This window comes from Diplotaxodon limnothrissa, linkage group LG6, assembly GCF_057381915.1.
Source record: "Diplotaxodon limnothrissa isolate DT_005_m linkage group LG6, D_limnothrissa_male_GT1.1, whole genome shotgun sequence".
NCBI classification, from domain to species: domain Eukaryota; kingdom Metazoa; phylum Chordata; class Actinopteri; order Cichliformes; family Cichlidae; genus Diplotaxodon; species Diplotaxodon limnothrissa.
In genome coordinates, this window is record NC_140601.1 from 21,818,112 (window position 1) to 21,836,219 (window position 18,108).

General features: G+C 42.1%; 1 protein-coding gene across 4 annotated transcripts; it reads left to right on the forward strand.

Moving 5' to 3' along the window:
• The first annotated feature begins 885 nt into the window (after positions 1 to 885).
• On the forward strand, positions 886 to 14,085 carry bdh2 (3-hydroxybutyrate dehydrogenase, type 2). 4 transcript variants are annotated; one of them, XM_085356964.1, is made up of 11 exons: positions 892 to 941; positions 7,445 to 7,705; positions 8,865 to 8,955; positions 9,844 to 9,922; positions 10,906 to 11,002; positions 12,367 to 12,475; positions 12,795 to 12,855; positions 13,036 to 13,149; positions 13,500 to 13,558; positions 13,715 to 13,807; positions 13,961 to 14,085. In XM_085356964.1, exons 3-11 carry the CDS (start codon positions 8,884 to 8,886, stop codon positions 14,012 to 14,014), a joined length of 738 nt encoding a protein of 245 aa, XP_085213090.1. In that variant the 5' UTR covers positions 892 to 941; positions 7,445 to 7,705; positions 8,865 to 8,883; the 3' UTR covers positions 14,015 to 14,085. The 4 variants fall into 4 exon arrangements, with proteins under 4 accessions (XP_085213089.1, XP_085213088.1, XP_085213090.1 ...); XM_085356965.1 differs by having other exon boundaries at positions 8,868 to 8,955; XM_085356963.1 differs by lacking the exon at positions 7,445 to 7,705 and having other exon boundaries at positions 886 to 941.
• Positions 14,086 to 18,108: the final 4,023 nt, after the last annotated feature.

Consider the following 18,108-nt stretch of genomic DNA (forward strand, 5'->3'; position numbering starts at 1 on the left):
CGCCCCTTGTGAATGTCTGCATGAGGTTATTTTTTATTTGGTCACATGTGAAAGTGCCTTCAAAATCTTATTATATCGTGAAAACCAACTTCTGTTTCAGGCAAATAGAAGATTTATTTGTTTATTTTCTTATTTTACAAGAATAAATGTTTTTTCCCCAAATGTTTCATTTGAATTACAATCTTGACATTCTTAAAATGCCAACAGATTTATCCTACTTTTAAGCTCTTTAACCATTAACAATAAACACTGAAAAGACCTGACAAAGGAGGGGCAAAGGTCATTTTCCTTCCAAAGTCCTTCCAATTACAAGTCAAGATGATTTACAAAGACAGTGAAATTTTCCAACTCATAATAACAATAACAGAGTATAAGGGCTAGATTAAGAAAAAAGACAGTTTAGAGTGATCTTTTTTTTTTATTATTATTATTATTGTTCACTTTGACAATAAACTTGAAATACTATTTTAAGATTAAACTCAAAATATAATTTCACCTTAAGGAGTATGTGAGTCATGTGCATTATGCATTACATACTATTTATTTCAACTTTTGTTGTGAAATTTCATATTTACTCTCAAAATGAATAATTGAAAAATTCTTTCTTATATTGTTTTTTTCTTGGTCCTTACAAATAAAATATTTGTATCAAATGTACTTTCTTATACTGGACACTCAAAAGAGAACTTATTTTAACAATTTAAAAAGTTCGTACAAAGCTTAATGTCTTTAATTTTTTAAAGGGTGAAAAAAAACGTCTGAAAGTAGAAAGCCTTGTTGGTGTGCTCCCTTGCTTTCTAGTCTTCTCAAATTGCACCCTGCCCCTTCGTGTGAACTTCCTGGTCTCGAACCAACAGGAGTTCTAGCTGCGTGTCACGTGTCCAGCCTCGCTGAACTCTGACGTTGAGTGCGTCTTGTCGAAGTCGGAGCTGAGCAGAGGGGTGAGTTTCTAAAATCTTTACGTTAGCTAACAGTCCAACCTACAGAAAGCATCTGCACATGCTCATCAGTCAAAGTCATTACTGTGTGGTTGATCGCGCTTGAGCAGCTGATGCAAGTAACGTTTTTGTAGGTTACACACGTTTGAAAAAAATCTGTTATGCAACAATAGGAATCAATGACATTTCTGCAGTTACAGGTTAACGTGTTTGAAAAGCGATTACAGTCCAATGCTACTTTGAATTGTTACATTTTCTGGACTGTATTTAGAGGGTTTTAAACCATCCAAATCTACTTAGAAGACAGGAGATTATAGCAATACCACTCACCTTTGTATCTTTTCTTAATGTTATCTCAGTTTAAAATCAAATAGAATAGAATAGCTCTTAATTGCCATTGTACATGTACAACGGAATTATGGAAATTATGGTTTCTAGTAATACCTGTCTGCACATCCTTAGATACACTGCAAATTCACCATAGTTGTACTGGTGCCACTTTTTCTTCTTTGTCTGAGATGGCCACAGTAACTGAAAATCTGCACTGTTTCTAAGACTAATGAACTGAGAACAGGCACAAGCAGTAAGCAGTGAAGCTTAAAATGTCATTTCTCATTTGAGTCACATTGTGTTTCATTATCTCATGTGAGGATTTACACACGAGTTAATACTTAATGAGCAACAGCAGACTGATAGGTAAGTTAAAGTTTTACAGTTTGCTTTAAGACAATGCAGAAGTGCAAAATGTGGAAATCCTGCACTGAATGGTTGAAATCTTCATTCAAATGCTAAACTGGCCCTATGACAGGTCAGTCCACCAGTGCCCAGCAGCCCACATGGTATGGTGTGCCATTTTGTGGTTATTTAAAAGAAAAAAGTTATTTTTTTTTCCTGGAGGTACCAGAGTGGTGTGAAGTGTTTTTGTTCTATAGCTTCACCAAGGCCATGGACATTTGAAAAGGTATACACCTCATTTGCCTGTGGCAATGGTATTAGCTCAGTAATAAACCCAGTATTTTCAAAAATTTTAAACTTCTCCTGGAAAAATTGATAAAACGTAGGAGTCTCCAGAACTGTTAGGCCCCAGCATCGACTGTTACCACTCACAAGAGAAGGAGTGCCATGTCTTTATGAATTAAATATAAATGAAGAATTCTTTGGCAAGTGCTAACTAGGATTGGATCCATCCTTACAGGCACTGTAGGAACTGTTAATTAGCTCTGCGGGGCCTACAATGCTTAATCCTTGGCCACAAGACTGGTGTGCATCAATTCTTTACACTTTACACTCAATGTCACTTACCCATTATATTGTATATTATATAGCTTTCTTGTTATATGTAAAATTGTATTTATTTAAATTTTTACTTTTTAATTATTTTACTTGCATTTTTTAATCACTTTTATATTTAAATATATTTAAATGTTCATTTGCTATTTATCTAGGGATTGAAGAGTAACGCAATTTCTATTCTCCGTATGTCCTGTACATGTGGAAGAATCGACAAATAAAGCTGACTTTGACTTTTGACTTTTGACTTTGAATTCCCTCTTGTTGGCTTACTTTTCAGGGCCTGCTGCAGAATTTGGCTTCTGCAGGCCTGAATTATAAATCTGGAGGACAAGTGTACATGCCCAGGCTTCGGGATAGTTCGTGGCCTCCATGATTGAGGCAAACAACCAGGTCTGGCTGTCAGGTTTAGTTTGTCAGACCAGGACTGCATAGTTGTTCTGGCAGCTTCTATAGAACCTTAAGCCTTGTTTTTGGCCAGGTTTTGGTTGTGTTTTGTATGAACTGCAACCTCACAAGAGCCCGTTTACCGGACTCACCAATGTCTGCTTTTGAACTATAGATGTTGCTATTGAGGATTATTTTATATTATTGTTCTCCTTTTGTTAATACAAAAGGAGAAGTCCAAACAGTAAACACAGCTATTGCAGAGTTTTCCTCAGAACAGTTTAATATTTTCAAGTTGTTAAGCTCTGTGTAAACCCTGGGCATCTCTGAGCTCTGAACTTCTTGCAAACTTGTGTATTCAACAATGACCATCTTGTGCACGCCAGGTTACAAAAAACAAGGCCTGCACGAAAAGTTGAAACAAAAGTAAAGAGTGGAACTGGTACCAAGAGTTGTGACGTCACTTTTGGCGCACGTTGCCGTTCTTAAGGGTGACAAAAACCATGTGTCAGTATACTAGCCCGCCTCCCCTTCCAAAGCCTTCGATGCTTGTTGCCTCCTGGGAATACGAGGCGGGTCTGGGCCCGGGCTGGAGAGTTGGCGCAGTGGCAGGAAGGCTGCTGTGTTGCCTGGGATTACTCCTCATCCCCTACCCAACCCTGTTGCTGGTCACATGCTCTATAATGTTGTACTGTGGACATTTATGTGCTTTCTGTGCAGAGGAGTTTTTTTGTTTCCTGTTCTCATGCTGTCCTCCTATAGCCCAGCATGAGTAGAGGTCTCTTTTTTTCCTCTTGTACTTTCCCATTGTAGTGTACATTTCAGTGGTTTTTCTGCAATGCAACCGTTCTCTGACTTGTATCCCCATGTGATGTCTGTGTTGTGTGTGTAAGGTCGGGGGCGGGTTCATTCCACTGCAGGGCAACCTGCCACTGCAAGTGGCGAATAAAATTTGAACTTGAACTTAATTGAGGGACATGCAGCACTGTGCTCAAGGTTGAGATAGGGTCAGATAACATTTTCAAACCAGGCCTTCCCGAGTCAGGACGACCTGAACTCTATTCAGACAATTTTCTTGGGAGTCACAATTATAAAGAACAAGCAATTTATTATACTATTACATATACATATACTCTCTCATAAACACCTTATTCTTAGAGGGTAGGACCCAATGGGGGTCTGTTTAATGGTTCTCTAGATTCAGAGGTAAGTAAGTACACATGTTCAGTAAGATGAGAGTTATAAAATATAGATAGTTATGCTTTACAACTCAAGTGAATTAAATTTAAATTATATAGAGCAAAATCACAGCAACAGTTGCTTTGTGGTGCTTTATATTCTAACGTAAAAGAGCCCACAATAATCTTCATAAATATATCATCTTCATGTTGGTAATATTGATGAAATGATAAGAAGAACTTTTGTGCTCTGAACTTTGTATAGACAGATGTGATTCCTGTATGTTATTCTATATCTTTAAGTCCTTGACTGAGAAACTGCCATATTGCATTATTTCTGGGCTGTGTCACGTCATATTTGGTCTAATTACTAACTTTCACTACAAGTTTCATGGTACTGATCTTGTCTGATTTGTTGGGTGACATTATTGTATTTTTTTTTTTTTTTTTTTTTGTCTTTTTGCCTGTCCTGTTTGGCTCTTTTGCCATCAGAATTATTGCCTAAAGGCAAAGAAAGATGCCCAACGGATTTACTTTACCAAATTGACCATCCCAGCCTTGCCATAATGGTCCATTTGATTCACCTTTTATTGTTTATTTTATTTTCACTTGCTGAATACGGGACAGACTTGACTGGAGGAAAGAAGGGGAGAAAGAAAGAGGGAAAGAGAAACAGCTGAGAAGAGGGACGGGGGAGAAGGGCAAAAAACAAAAACCAACAGAATGGGCAGGAAAAAAAAATGCATCTATCGATCACCTGGATCACCTGTTGAGAAAGAAAAAAGAAAACAAGCAGAAGAGAACAAGAGTAATAGAATAAACAACATCACAATGATATATGGGAATATGACAGTAAATACTAAATATTAAACATTATTGTGCAGCACATAACATCAACAGAACACAGTGTGCTTTGAGGTAGGAGCCAAAAAGGGTGTAGTTTGTGGGTGTGATCACCCGTGTGTACACCTGTGAGCATGGACACGCTTGTTTTTTTAAAAGGTTCCTTCATGTAATGATCTGCTAGAGGGTGTGGGGGGGCCACAGCCCTGTCCTCCAGCGCATGAAGCAGGTATGGAGGAGATCAAAACTCCAGACATCCAGAGGCCCCCAGAACACAAGAGACCAAGGAAGACCAACAGAGGGGCAGCCGCGCCACTGTCCCAGAAGAGCTGAGGAGAGTCCCAGATGAGGGCTCACTCAGCAGTCGCGGAGCAGATGCCAGGGGGAGTTGCAGTGACGCGCTCGTGAGCTCCGCTGGCAGCCAGCTGTGCCTGAGTGACCGAGCCCCAGGCCGAGAGGCCGGGGGCACCCCACCTCCGAAGTGGCCCGAGCGAGCCCCAGGCTCCAGGCCCCGATAAGTAGGGATGGGACCGGTTCTAACATAAACGGTAGTAACCAGACCGAAAAGCAGCGCACATTTCGGTGCTTTATTTCGGTGCTTTTTTTCCTGAGCTGTGATACACTTCTAGCCAATCATTTTACGTTTCCGAGAATAGTAGGCGGGTCCAGGTACGTACGTTCTTTTAGAGCAGAGCTACAGATTAAAAATGTCCAAGGCGAAGCGGTCAAAAGTCTGGCTGTACTTCACAGCAAAATATGCAAACTCAGTAGCCTGCAACAAGTGCTTTAAGCTGATACTGTGATACTGTCAAAGGAAGTAACACCTCGAATCCGATGAAACACCTGGCGATGCATAGCGTTTTTTTTAAAAGCCCAGAAATGCGCCGTATTTGATAGCTTGCTGTGAGACCTCACACCGAGCGCATCTACTGCGGGTGGGTTGGCTGTTATGCAACATCCCCCAAAAACACGAAGAGGAGAGTCCTGGCCCCTAGCCCTGCCAGTGTAGCAGAAATGATGATGGATGATGATGCAGCAGCAGCCGTTCTTTTCTGCGTGCGTAGCTTCATGTTGTTCGAGTGTAATTTACGTTGAGTAGGCTAACCACGTTATTACATTAATGCATGTAAGGTGAACTAGCAAACATCATCATAGCTACATGCGGCTGTCTTCTTGTTTGATGGCAGATACTCCCTTCACCCTGGCCAAAAAGGCTAAAATGACCAAAGAAAAAGTGGAAAACAGTTAAACATGAGAGGTTTTTGGACAAAGTTTGTGTTTTTTCCATTGTTTAAGCACTGCTTCCAGCCATGAGTGATACCATATATGCCCCATAGCTGCAGAAAAGGCTAACATTGTTATCTTTTTACAAAAAACAGCTGAACATGAGAGGTTTTTGGACCAATTTTGTGTTCTCCATTCTTTAAGCACCGGTTTGAGCACCGTTTGAGCACCGGCACCGTTCCAAAAGTACCGATTTGGCACTGGTATCGGATAAAACCTAAACGATACCCATCCCTACCGATAAGCGGCCGCCAAGGAGTGAGCCGGTGTGTACCTGGACGCCCATCCCCGGACACAAAGAACCTCCAACGCACCGATGTCTGAGGGAGTCCGCCACTGGCAGGGGAAGTGGTGGTGGGGGGAGATAGGCCTCCAAACCTTGGAGGGCCTGAGATGTCCCCAGAGAGGTGGCGTCTGATACCCAGCCTGACATATAGAGACAGGCATACAGGCACACACAGATACAAACATCCATTCCCACCCTCATGCTCTCATATGCACTTACTCCACACTCAACCAACGTGGAGACAGACATAAAGAGACGCTGTACACACGATCACACTCCCCAAAGGTACTCTACGAACCGGGTCTAGGTACCCTTGCCCCTGGAGGGGGGAACTGCACCCAGACCCAGGTGGTGTTACCCTTTTCCCTGCGGTGGGGAGAGGCAGACCGCCCCGACTCCGCAGCAGCAGGGAGGCCCCACACCCCAGACCGCAGTCGGACGGCCAACTCCTCCTCCTAGCCCCCCCGCTCCAGCAGGCCGCAGAGAATGGGGGTGAGAGAAGACTCCAAACCTCCCTCCACCCGCTCATTGTAGTGTTGATGCATGTGTGTTCTAAGGTGCATTTAAAACCCAGGAGGGCATGGAGCTACCTGCCAGAGAGCAGCAGGTAAGCGCATAGTCCCTCCTGCTAGCCCTCAATGTCTACGTGTATTTAAAATTGAGAGGTGGGCAACGACGCCAGGGGTGAGGTGTACACCCTGATGGTACTTTGGATTCCGTGTATCGTGCCCACCCCCAAGATCCTATATGTATGTGTAATGAGAGTGTGAGTAATGTGAATGTCTAAGTTGTGGGATAAAATTGAGGCAGAGGCAGCCAGAAGGGGACGGGGGGGGGGGGGGGGGGTAGCCTCCTCTGCACCCTGGTGACACACCCCTACTCCAAGGCCCTGCATGTGTGGGTGGTTGTGGTGGAGCGGGAAGAGGGAGGCAGCTGGAGATGGGGAGGGAAAGAAGGGAGGGCCAAGTGACCCCTCCCTGGGGCCAGCTCCCCCGCTGACCCCAGTAGGCACCCCCATACTCCGCGACCCGCCAGGGAAAGGGGGCCCAGGCCCATCCGGACCGGGGCCCAGTGCAGCAGCGCCTCCCGGCCCCACAGAGCCCGGGACAGTCCACACAACCCCACCACAGAAAAAACTGCACCCACCCCACCATCCACTCATCTTCCAGACTACATAAGACAATAGACGCCCAGGCTGAGATCTTCCTCCACCTCTTCTGTATCTCCCCCTCCTGCAGAGAGAGTTCCTGAAGAGAGGAAAGCTCCTGCAAGGTGTGACAATCTCCCCCACCAGTTGAAGAGCCCCCCAGGTGGCTCGACGCACCAGCGGCACCCTGCGCCAGGGCTGGGCCCCCATGCACGCACCCGCCCACAACCCCGGCAACACACCAACCAGGACCCAAGCCCCCGAGGCCCGGCCAGGGCCCCAGCCCAGAGACTGAGCGCCCCCAGAACCTCACGCCCATCCTGGACCCACCCAGGGGCAGCCAGGCTACCAGGTCAGTAACCCACGTCCGTCAGCACAGACCCTCCCCTAGCCTTGCTGCACGCAGCCACGAGGAAACAGTCACCTGAGAGCCAACAGAGCCCCTAACTGGACATGACCGCTACCCCGGGTTGAGCCCCCCAAGGAAGATGCCTCCGGGGAACCCCCCGACGCCCTAAGCCTGTCCCTACCCCCACACCAATCACAACAGTGAAGGCGGGACCAAACTATGACCCTCCACCCCCACTAGGTGATGGAGCTGATCAAAGGAGCCCAGAGCAATTGATCTGATGTGGTGGCAGAGGCTGTATCAAGACTAATGTAATCTAATAGATAATTTCTATATTGGTTAGAATTAAGATTATTTTTATTTTTCCAGTTCATGAGGACAGTTTTCTTGGCTATGCATAGGGCAGTGAAGATCATATGGGCTATATTCTTTTCTGAAGTGACATTATCTAAGCTGCCCAACAAACACACTAAGGGGGAAGTTGGAATGTTATATTTCAGGTACTTTGATAAGTCTTCACATATCTCGCGCCAAAACTTCTGAACTGGTGGACAGAACCAAAGAGCATGGATATAATTGTCCGGTGAATTGGGTGACATTATTGTAAATAAGGACCAGCACTCTGTGAACTGAATTTAAGCTGGTACTGGAAGCGGAAGACAGACTCACTGATAAAGCACATTTGTTAATAGGGCCTTTTTACCATAAGCTACAATCATTTTGAGCCAAGTAATAAAATTTACATTAATATTTATAATGCCTGACTTTGTCACTATTAGTGACTGAATGCGCTAAACCTAACACTACAGCAAGCTTCTAATGAATTCAAGTCCTCTTCGTAAGTGGTTTTGTGGGGTCACTTAAGAGTTCTCTCTTAGCTGTAGGCCATCAAATGCTGCAGTTTACCGAAAGACCATTTTGCCAATGGTCAATGATTGCACAGTTATATAACCAAATTACAAATTGCACCACACTTTTCAGAGATTAGCAGTGAATGTATGTCTTTGCATGTCTGGACTGCTGAAAACCACGAATTAAAGTATAGAAATTTGTACATTTGTGTAAAAAACATGCTTGATATACCTTTTTAAATTAAGACTGAAAGCATTTATCTAAATAAATGTGCTGTTATTCTCCAATCTTTTGTTTGTTTTGTTCACAGCAGCAGTGAAAGGTAAACTATGGGTCGCCTGGATGGGAAAGTGATTGTTCTGTCCGCTGCTGCTCAGGGGATTGGACGTGCTGCAGCAATGGTAAAAACATTTCATATCTTCTTCTTAACATCTCACTGATTTAGTGGCTTCTAAATCACAGCAGAAAATGTTTATTTAGTAGTTAAATATTGCACTTATTCAGTGCTCTTTACATTTTGATAAGTATTAAATATAGATTAACTAATATAGGATATACTGCTTAGAGTTAAAGATTTTAAGAAGTCCCGTGATGTAATTTTTCTTAATGTAATTTAAAACATGTTTCTTCCAACTTCCTTATGTATAGAAACACTTAAGCATGTCACCTAATGTCCTGTAAATGACTGCTGTAATAGTGATTCCTGAGTTAATGGAGGCAAAGGTTCAGGACCGTCCTTTAGGGATATTCTTGCCAAAGAGATAACAACACACTTGAAAATCTCACACACTGGATTGGACCATCGCTACATCTGTTCCCTCCAAGTGATCTTAAAGTGTGCAAAGGTGCCTTGTATTACAGTGAACTGGGTTTTTATTGGAGGAATTCAACCTAAAAGTTAAAAGATGCAACTGTTATAAGGGGTCTTTTGAGCAAATCCATTTGCACTTTAAAAACCTGCCTTATTGATGGGAAGTTGAATGGATTTCAGAAGAGTTGTGGAACTGTGGATGGATATTGACAGTCTGCTTTCAGATGCTTGATAATGAGATATTGATTGGTATTGATGATCTGAATTATTCCCTGTAGTTGGAGTGCCCTCGTCCATTCGTACAGCAATTTAGATTCCTGCTCAGTTGTGTCTGTGGCTCGGTGTCCTTCTCTTTTCGGTTTTGTGTCATAACCAATCATCATAATTGCAAATTTTTCCTTAAATTTTATAGCACAGCATGTAGAACATTGAGGAACCACTTGGAACTGAACACTGATTATTTTTTTTTAAACTGTAGGCATTTGCTAAGGAGGGAGCTCAGGTCACAGCCACAGACATAAATGGAGAAAAGCTGAAGGAGCTGGATGGTATTCAAGGCAAGTTTCATCTCTGCTGATCTATGACTGCCATCTTCTGGCTATTTGAGGCATTGCAAAAGGGATGCCAGTTTACTCCTATCCCTTCATTCAAGTTCTTTCACAACTTAATTATTTGATGCAAAGTTTTAAAATTTTGATTACTTTGAAATAGCTTGTACTTAGAGATAGGGTGGGAAGTTCAGTTATTCAAGAGGGGCTTAGATTAAAACCGTGGTTCCTCCACATCGAAAGGAGCCAGTTGAGATGGTTCGGGTATCTGACAAGGATGCCTCCTGGGTGCACCGTGAGGGAGGTTTTCTGGGATTGTCTGACTGAGAGGAGGTTTTAGCCTATAAAGCCTAGGACCTAGGTTCTCTGCTTAGGTTACCGGCACCAGATAAGTGGAAGAAGCAATGCATGCATTCTACTAATTTCTCTCATTTTGGCCAAAGCAGCTAATTAGTATAAATGCATAACACCTATGCTTTCCCCAGAGTGAAGTTGTTTTTTCTACAAGAGCCATTTAACGTATCTCTATTAGAGAAATTGAAATTGCACTGTGGTAATTTTAAAAAGAAAAAAAAAACAGATTATCTCATTTCTGGTGTGCATATCATATATTAGTTGTAAAAGGCTTTATATGGGTTTTAATTGTCTTTTCTTCAAGACTGTGAGAAGAGAACCATATCTCTATTTATTCTGGTCTCTGCAGTAAATGAGTTTGAATAAATAGGACATGAGCAACATTCTTCTTCACGCCTGAGCACTTCACCCTCTTAACTGGCTTTCTGCAGAGCCATTGAGCGGTCAGTAGGAAAAGATGTATGTTGAAGAAGATAGCAGCCAGGACCATTGTTTTGCTGTGTAACTGTGAAAATGATTGATAAATGAAGCTGCTATACCTTGAATTATTTCATGCACTAAAATAAAGCCAGCTGTTATGAAGACAAAAGCAGTGCAAGTATAATCTAAACTGTCCTTGTTTTTGTTTTCGGTGTCAGGGATCAGGACCAAAGTGGTGGACGTGACCAAGAAGGACCAAGTAGAAGCCCTGGCCAAGGAACATGACCATGTAGATGTTCTGTTCAACGTTGCTGGGTACTTTTTAAATTAGTTTTTATTTCTCTGATTTACTGAAGAAACAAAAACCTTACATAATTCTTGGAAAAACAAAATGTATGGTATTTAGAAGTTCCACATCAAGTAAAACAAATAAAGCTGTAATTTGCACCATTTTTGGAAGTAAATTCATGTGAGTTATTGTTGACAACAGATTAAAGTAGAAAACTGAAAAAAATATGTCAAAACCAGAATTCCTAAATCAGCAGTCACTGTGCATTTTACTTGTAGTTTCAAATAAACGTTAAGTTATTCTTTTTAACCATGAGGAAGTCAGGAGAGACAGAGAAGTATGTGAGGGTGGTGCAGGACATGTAAGAGGACAGCGAGACAGCGGTAAGGTGTGCAGTAGGAGTGACAGATGGGTTCAGGGTAAGGGTGGGATTACATTAGGGATCAGCTCTGAGCCCCTTCTTGTTTGCAGTGGTGATGGACAGGATGACAGATGGGGTCAGACAGGAGATACTGTGCACTATGATTATTTAAAGACAGAATACATGTGAATTAGATGGACACAGGTCGAAAGGTGAACATGCAAGTGAAGGTAGTGAAGGTAGATCAGTTTAAATACCTGCGTTCAACCATCAAAACCAATGGACAGTGCACAAGAGAGGTGAAGAAGAGATTGCAGGAGCATGGAGTGGCTGGAGACAAGTGTCAGGGATAATTTGTGACAGAAGGATAGCAACAAGAGTGAAAGAAAAGGTTCAAAAGATGGTAATAAAGATGCTCAGATTTTTGAGTGAACAGGATGGGTAATATTAGAACTGAGTACATCAGAGGGACAGCTCAGGTCGAACGGTTTGGAGACAGAGTTAGAAAGTCTAGGCTGAGATGGTTTGGAGATGTGCAGAGGAGGGACAGTGGACAGAGGATGTTGCCAGCAAGGAGGAAAAAAGACACAGATGAGGTTCTCGGATGAAGTCAAGGAGGACATGCAGTGTTGGTGTGACATAGGTGGAAGCTAGGAATAAGATGTGATGTCAGTTGGATGATCTGCTGTGGTGACCGCAAAAGGAGAAAAAAAGATAAAATTGAAGTTACACTTTTCTAATTCACCCATCTGTCTCCTGCTTACTACTTAATTACATTTCCAAAACCCCATAACATACATACATAACCCCCTCTCCCCTTTTCTCAATTTTATTAACAGGTTTCTTCTACATTATCACCTTTGAGTTTTATCTTGAAATGGCAGTAGTTTACCACTCTGGTTTTGATTAAGTTATTAGGTACAGATATTGTCACTTGTGTCTCACTGTTTGTCCAAATTGTCATATTAATGCTGTCTAAAGTTATTAGATGAGGCTATTTTTCCACTAAATGTCTGTGCTCGTACACAGATTTGTGCATCATGGCACCATCTTGGATTGTGAAGAGGATGACTGGGACTTCACAATGAATGTCAATGTGCGGAGCATGTACCTGATGAGCAAGGCTTTCTTGCCTAAGGTGACTTTTGGCCACTTCACCAAACTCTTAACACCATTTATCCCGTGAATGTAATAGGTGCTACTGATAATAGTGTGACATATGCCTTTAATTTTGTTCTCATCCGTTGTTGGATTAGCTGCATTAACTGTACCACTGTGAACCCATGACATGATGGGTGAGGACTGCTCAGCTACTAATCCTGCTTTAGCTGCAAACTAACCAAACTGCCAAACTGTACCTTTAGCGCAGATCTCGGCACTTTTTATTGCTTTGTTTGTGTAGTTTTAATCTGGATTCAACAAAAACAATTCTGTTAATATGCCATTTGTCATTCTAGATGTTGGCAAAGAAGGCGGGAAACATTATTAACATGGCATCTGTTGCATCAAGCATAAAAGGTAAACGATCTTCCTCAGATCTTTTTTTTTTTTTTATTGCAGTTGCTTGTAGAACTATTCCTACTTAAAGGGACACGATGTCTTTGAAGTTTGGCCAGTCTTTGCAATCCTCTTATCTCAGATAAATTCTTTGCCTGCGTATGGCTGTGTGTGAGTGACAGATGTGTTTCCTCAACACAGGCGTTGTTAAGCGGTGTGTCTATAGTACCTCCAAGGCTGCAGTGATTGGGCTCACCAAGTCCATAGCTGCGGATTTCATTGAGCAAGGCATTCGCTGTAACTGTGTTTGTCCTGGTAAGGTTAGAACACAGTGCAACAAATCACCATATCACCATGTGTTTTTAGTCTTCCTCAGTGATACTCAAAGTATACTGTAAACGTCCTTGAAATTAAACTAAATTGATGGGGTGTTTTAGCTGAAGGTTGTTTCATGTTAGGGCACACTGGCTTAAGAGCCAGTCTAAAAAGATGCTGTGTATACTTTTATTTTGATTATTTATATACATCACATCCAAGTCCAACCCAATCGTATTTGATACTTATTAATAGAAAAATGTTCATTTAGCCAAAGACCATAATTTCTTAACTAACTCTTGTCTTTTGATAAACATTTCATTAGGCTTGCTCTCTTTCTATTTCTGTAGGGACTGTTGATACTCCATCACTGAGGGGTAGGATCCAGGCTCAGCCCGACCCAGAACAGGTATTGCAGGCTTTGATGTACATTTTCGCCAACCTGACAGTAATGCCTGCGTGATTCATATACTATGTGTCATATGTTATCTTTATTTACACAATGTTAAATAATGATGACTGGATGATGAAGATAATGAATGATCCAATTATAACTCATTTACAGGCTTATAAAGACTTTATGGCAAGACAGAAAACTGGCAGGCTGTGCACAGCCGAAGAGGTTGCACACCTGTGCGTATACCTGGCCTCAGATGAGGTGAGTGCTTGCACAGATGTAATTCAGGAGGTATAATAATAGTATGAATAGAGTGTAGGTATCATAGGAATACACATACCTAGAGAAAGCTGTAGATATTTTTGTCAGTAAAGTAATTTACCAGTGGTTTTAAACTGTCTGGGCCCTCCACAGTCAGCCTATGTGACTGGGACAGAGCACATCATCGATGGAGGTTGGAGACTGTGAGGAAACTGGAAGGACTACATCATTACAGAAGTGGAATCCAAACCTTGAATTCAAATAAAGTTGTCATAAATGTATAATTTTTAAAAAATTATTATTATAAAATAAGAAAAAAATATCAGTAATATTGCATATTTTATGGAAAAATTTCTTGTTTTGCAACTGAAACCTATGCTGCAAATATATTTGTCATCCTAAATTCACACTATATATAATGTACAGAAGTGTGTAATCAACTTTAAACCTTTCCCGTTTTCCATTACTGTGCATTACTCTGTGCATAATAGTGAAACAAAAGCTATGTGCAAGATGTTAAGCAAACCAGTTTTCCAAGTAACCCAAGTTCTCCATGCACCGTTGTGGACGCTACATACTTGCTTGGCAGTCACTAATCCGCCTCATTCCTCATGTACCAGCTGGTGCATCTGCTGCAGGCCTACGAGAAAAGCTGCCACAGACAGCCCGCATGCTCTGGTGTTTACGATATGAGGTGAGGCGTTTTTTCTTCTATAATTATAGGTAATTTTTGTCAGAGGCGGTCGCTTGCTAGCTATCTGCATAAAAGGTTGGGTGCACTGTCAGCTTTTAGTAGGCGGTACACAGGCATAAGCAGCTACTGGACAGTAGGACATCAAATATCGGACAAGAACCAGCTGTCAGGGTGGTGGAGATTAAACTAGCCCCCATACTTGCTGGTCCAGTTGACTGAAAAGTAAAATCCAGCTTGATTGTATAAACCGAAGTTAGAAAACCTCGGCCGTCAATTTAACGTTTAAAGAAATTAGGGTCGTTGTTTGACTTTAGCAGTAGGACATTGTACACAGCCTAAACGCTGTAATCCACAGATATTTGCGAAACGCTCCCATATTAAACGAAAAAATAGCTAGTGGCGGAAGGAGCGGTGGTAGCTGGCGATAGTGCACACCCAGGAGTGGGTCATGTCTGATAATGGAACCACAGCTAGTGAAACCAATTGAATAGTATGGCCAAAAGTTTCTTCTGTGCTTTGGCCATACACGTGTTTACAGTGAATGAAACATGGATACACCCCTATATCTCGAAGATTTGCTGGCGATAGTTGACAAACTAGGTTTAGTGATACCAGTGCGAGCGGGTTGTTGCCGTTGACAGCTGCACGTTAACCTACTTGCTTTAGCATCCGCGCTCTGTAACCTACCTACTTGAGCTAACGCTAGCTACTGTGCCATATGGTGTAGCTGTAAGCATTAGTGATGGGTCGTTCGCGAACGAAATGGCTCTTAGAGCCGGCTCTTTGACGTGAACGACGCGAGCCGGCTCCTTATCGCGAGCCGTCACGTGTTTTTTTTTTTTCTCTCAGCCTCTCTCTCGCACTTTTTTTCCGCTTCACTCTGCACGCGAGCCTTGTGCTTTACGCTGGGCAGAGGGGGGAGGGGCGGTAGTTACACTCAGTAGCACAGGAACAGAGCCAGAGAGAGAGAAAGAGAGGCAGGGACAACAACATTAGAAAGGTATAGTAATCATCCACAACTATTTTCGGTTGCAGATGATAAAGGATTGAGAAAGTTTATTCATGCAGGTCCATATGACAGAGAATGTGCATGTTCTTTTAGTTTTCATATTATAATTTATATTTAATTGTGTTGTGGTTTGCAGTGTTTTGTGTTCTTTTCACTTTAAATTTGTGAAAGGAAAAAGTTGAAAATTTAAATAGTTAAAACTTGAAATGTGAATAGTTGATTTTTATATTATATGATTTATTTATTACATTTTATGTGAAGTGAATAAATAAAAGTATATTTACGGTGGCCCCTAGAGACAAAGCACATACAAACTTCAAATCACGTACGAACTCTGAAGCATGTACAAACTCCAAAACATGTAAAAACACGTACAAACTCCAAAACACGTAAAAACACGTACAAACTCCGAAGCACGTAAAAACTCAGAAGCATATAAAAACTCAGAAGCACATAAAAACTCAAAACACGTACAAAAGACAACAGAAGTGCTCCAGGATGCTGGGCGCAGTGTTGAGCCTTTGTTATCTTGTGGCTACACAAGCCAGCAAGTACCAACGACCGGATTTGGTGTGTCGTAGTAACAGGTAAATGAACTTTTTTTTAAATTATTTGAATATATATATGAGTGCCTGTGTATAAATACACAAACAATACACACATGCTTTCAATTGTGTAATTTAAGTGATCTAGTAGCTCTGCTTTGGAAGTTCAGTTCATGCTAGAAATGTGTTTTGGAGTTTGTACGTGTTTTGTCTCTAGGGGCCACCGCATATATTTATATATAAACATATATAAATAAAACCACTTGTTTTTATGTTAGTAATTTCTTTTGTGCATAATTTTATATTATTGTTAATAATAAATTAATTAAAGCAACAAAACAACCTGAAGAGCCGGTTCGGAGCCGAAAGAGCCGGCTCTTTTTAGTGAGCCGAACCGAAAGAGCCGGATCTCTAAAAAGAGCCGGAAATCCCATCACTAGTAAGCATTGATTAGCGGGGTTTGCTTACAATTGGATTAACAGGACGTCTGTCGCTCGCTAAAAGCAAGTTTCAAAACATTGTAGTAGCGTCTGTTTGGCGTTCCTGTGTATGTGGTACTTGTAACCACCAAAACACCATATTAATGTTATACACTGTTATACACAAACGTTGACAAGTCACTCACATTTTTATAGTACATACAGCACACAGAGCGAGAGACTGGGACTGATGTGGAGGTTACAGCAGCTCTCCTCAACAGTCCCATGTGTCCACCTGTGTATTAGCCTGATAAATCGCTGCTTGCACACGTTATAGCTTGTACTATGCAGTATTTGTGAAATGTAATGAAATCCATTTCTTTTAAACACCAAACACTCGTGTGTTTAGTCAATTATGCGCATGTAGGAGATTTAACCATATCATTTCACATTACAGTGGGGCAAAAAAGTATTTAGTCAGCCACCGATTGTGCAAGTTCCCCCACTTAAAATGATGACAGAGGTCAGTAATTTGCACCAGAGGTACACTTCAACTGTGAGAGACAGAATGTGAAAAAAAAATCCATGAATTCACATGGTAGGATTTGTAAAGAATTTATTCGTAAATCAGGGTGGAAAATAAGTATTTGGTCAATAACAAAAATACAACTCAATACTTTGTAACATAACCTTTGTTGGCAATAACAGAGGTCAAACGTTTACTATAGGTCTTTACCAGGTTTGCACACACAGTAGCTGGTATTTTGGCCCATTCCTCCATGCAGATCTTCTCGAGAGCAGTGATGTTTTGGGGCTGTCGCCGAGCATCACGGACTTTCAACTCCCGCCACAGATTTTCTATGGGGTTGAGGTCTGGAGACTGGCTAGGCCACTCCAGGACTTTCAAATGCTTCTTACGGAGCCACTCCTTTGTTGCCCGGGCGGTGTGTTTTGGATCATTGTCATGTTGGAAGACCCAGCCTCGTTTCATCTTCAAAGTTCTCACTGATGGAAGGAGGTTTTGGCTCAAAATCTCACGATACATGGCCCCATTCATTCTGTCCTTAACACGGATCAGTCGTCCTGTCCCCTTGGCAGAAAAACAGCCCCATAGCATGATGTTTCCACCCCCATGCTTCACAGTAGGTATGGTGTTCTTGGGATGCAACTCAGTATTCTTCTTCCTCCAAACACGACGAGTTGAGTTTATACCAAAAAGTTCTACTTTGGTTTCATCTGACCACATGACATTCTCCCAATCCTCTGCTGTATCATCCATGTGCTCTCTGGCAAACTTCAGACGGGCCTGGACATGCACTGGCTTCAGCAGCGGAACACGTCTGGCACTGCGGGATTTGATTCCCTGCCGTTGTAGTGTGTTACTGATGGTGACCTTTGTTACTTTGGTCCCAGCTCTCTGCAGGTCATTCACCAGGTCCCCCCGTGTGGTTCTGGGATCTTTGCTCATCGTTCTCATGATCATTTTGACCCCACGGGATGAGATCTTGCGTGGAGCCCCAGATCGAGGGAGATTATCAGTGGTCTTGTATGTCTTCCATTTTCTGATGATTGCTCCCACAGTTGATTTTTTCACACCAAGCTGCTTGCCTATTGTAGATTCACTCTTCCCAGTC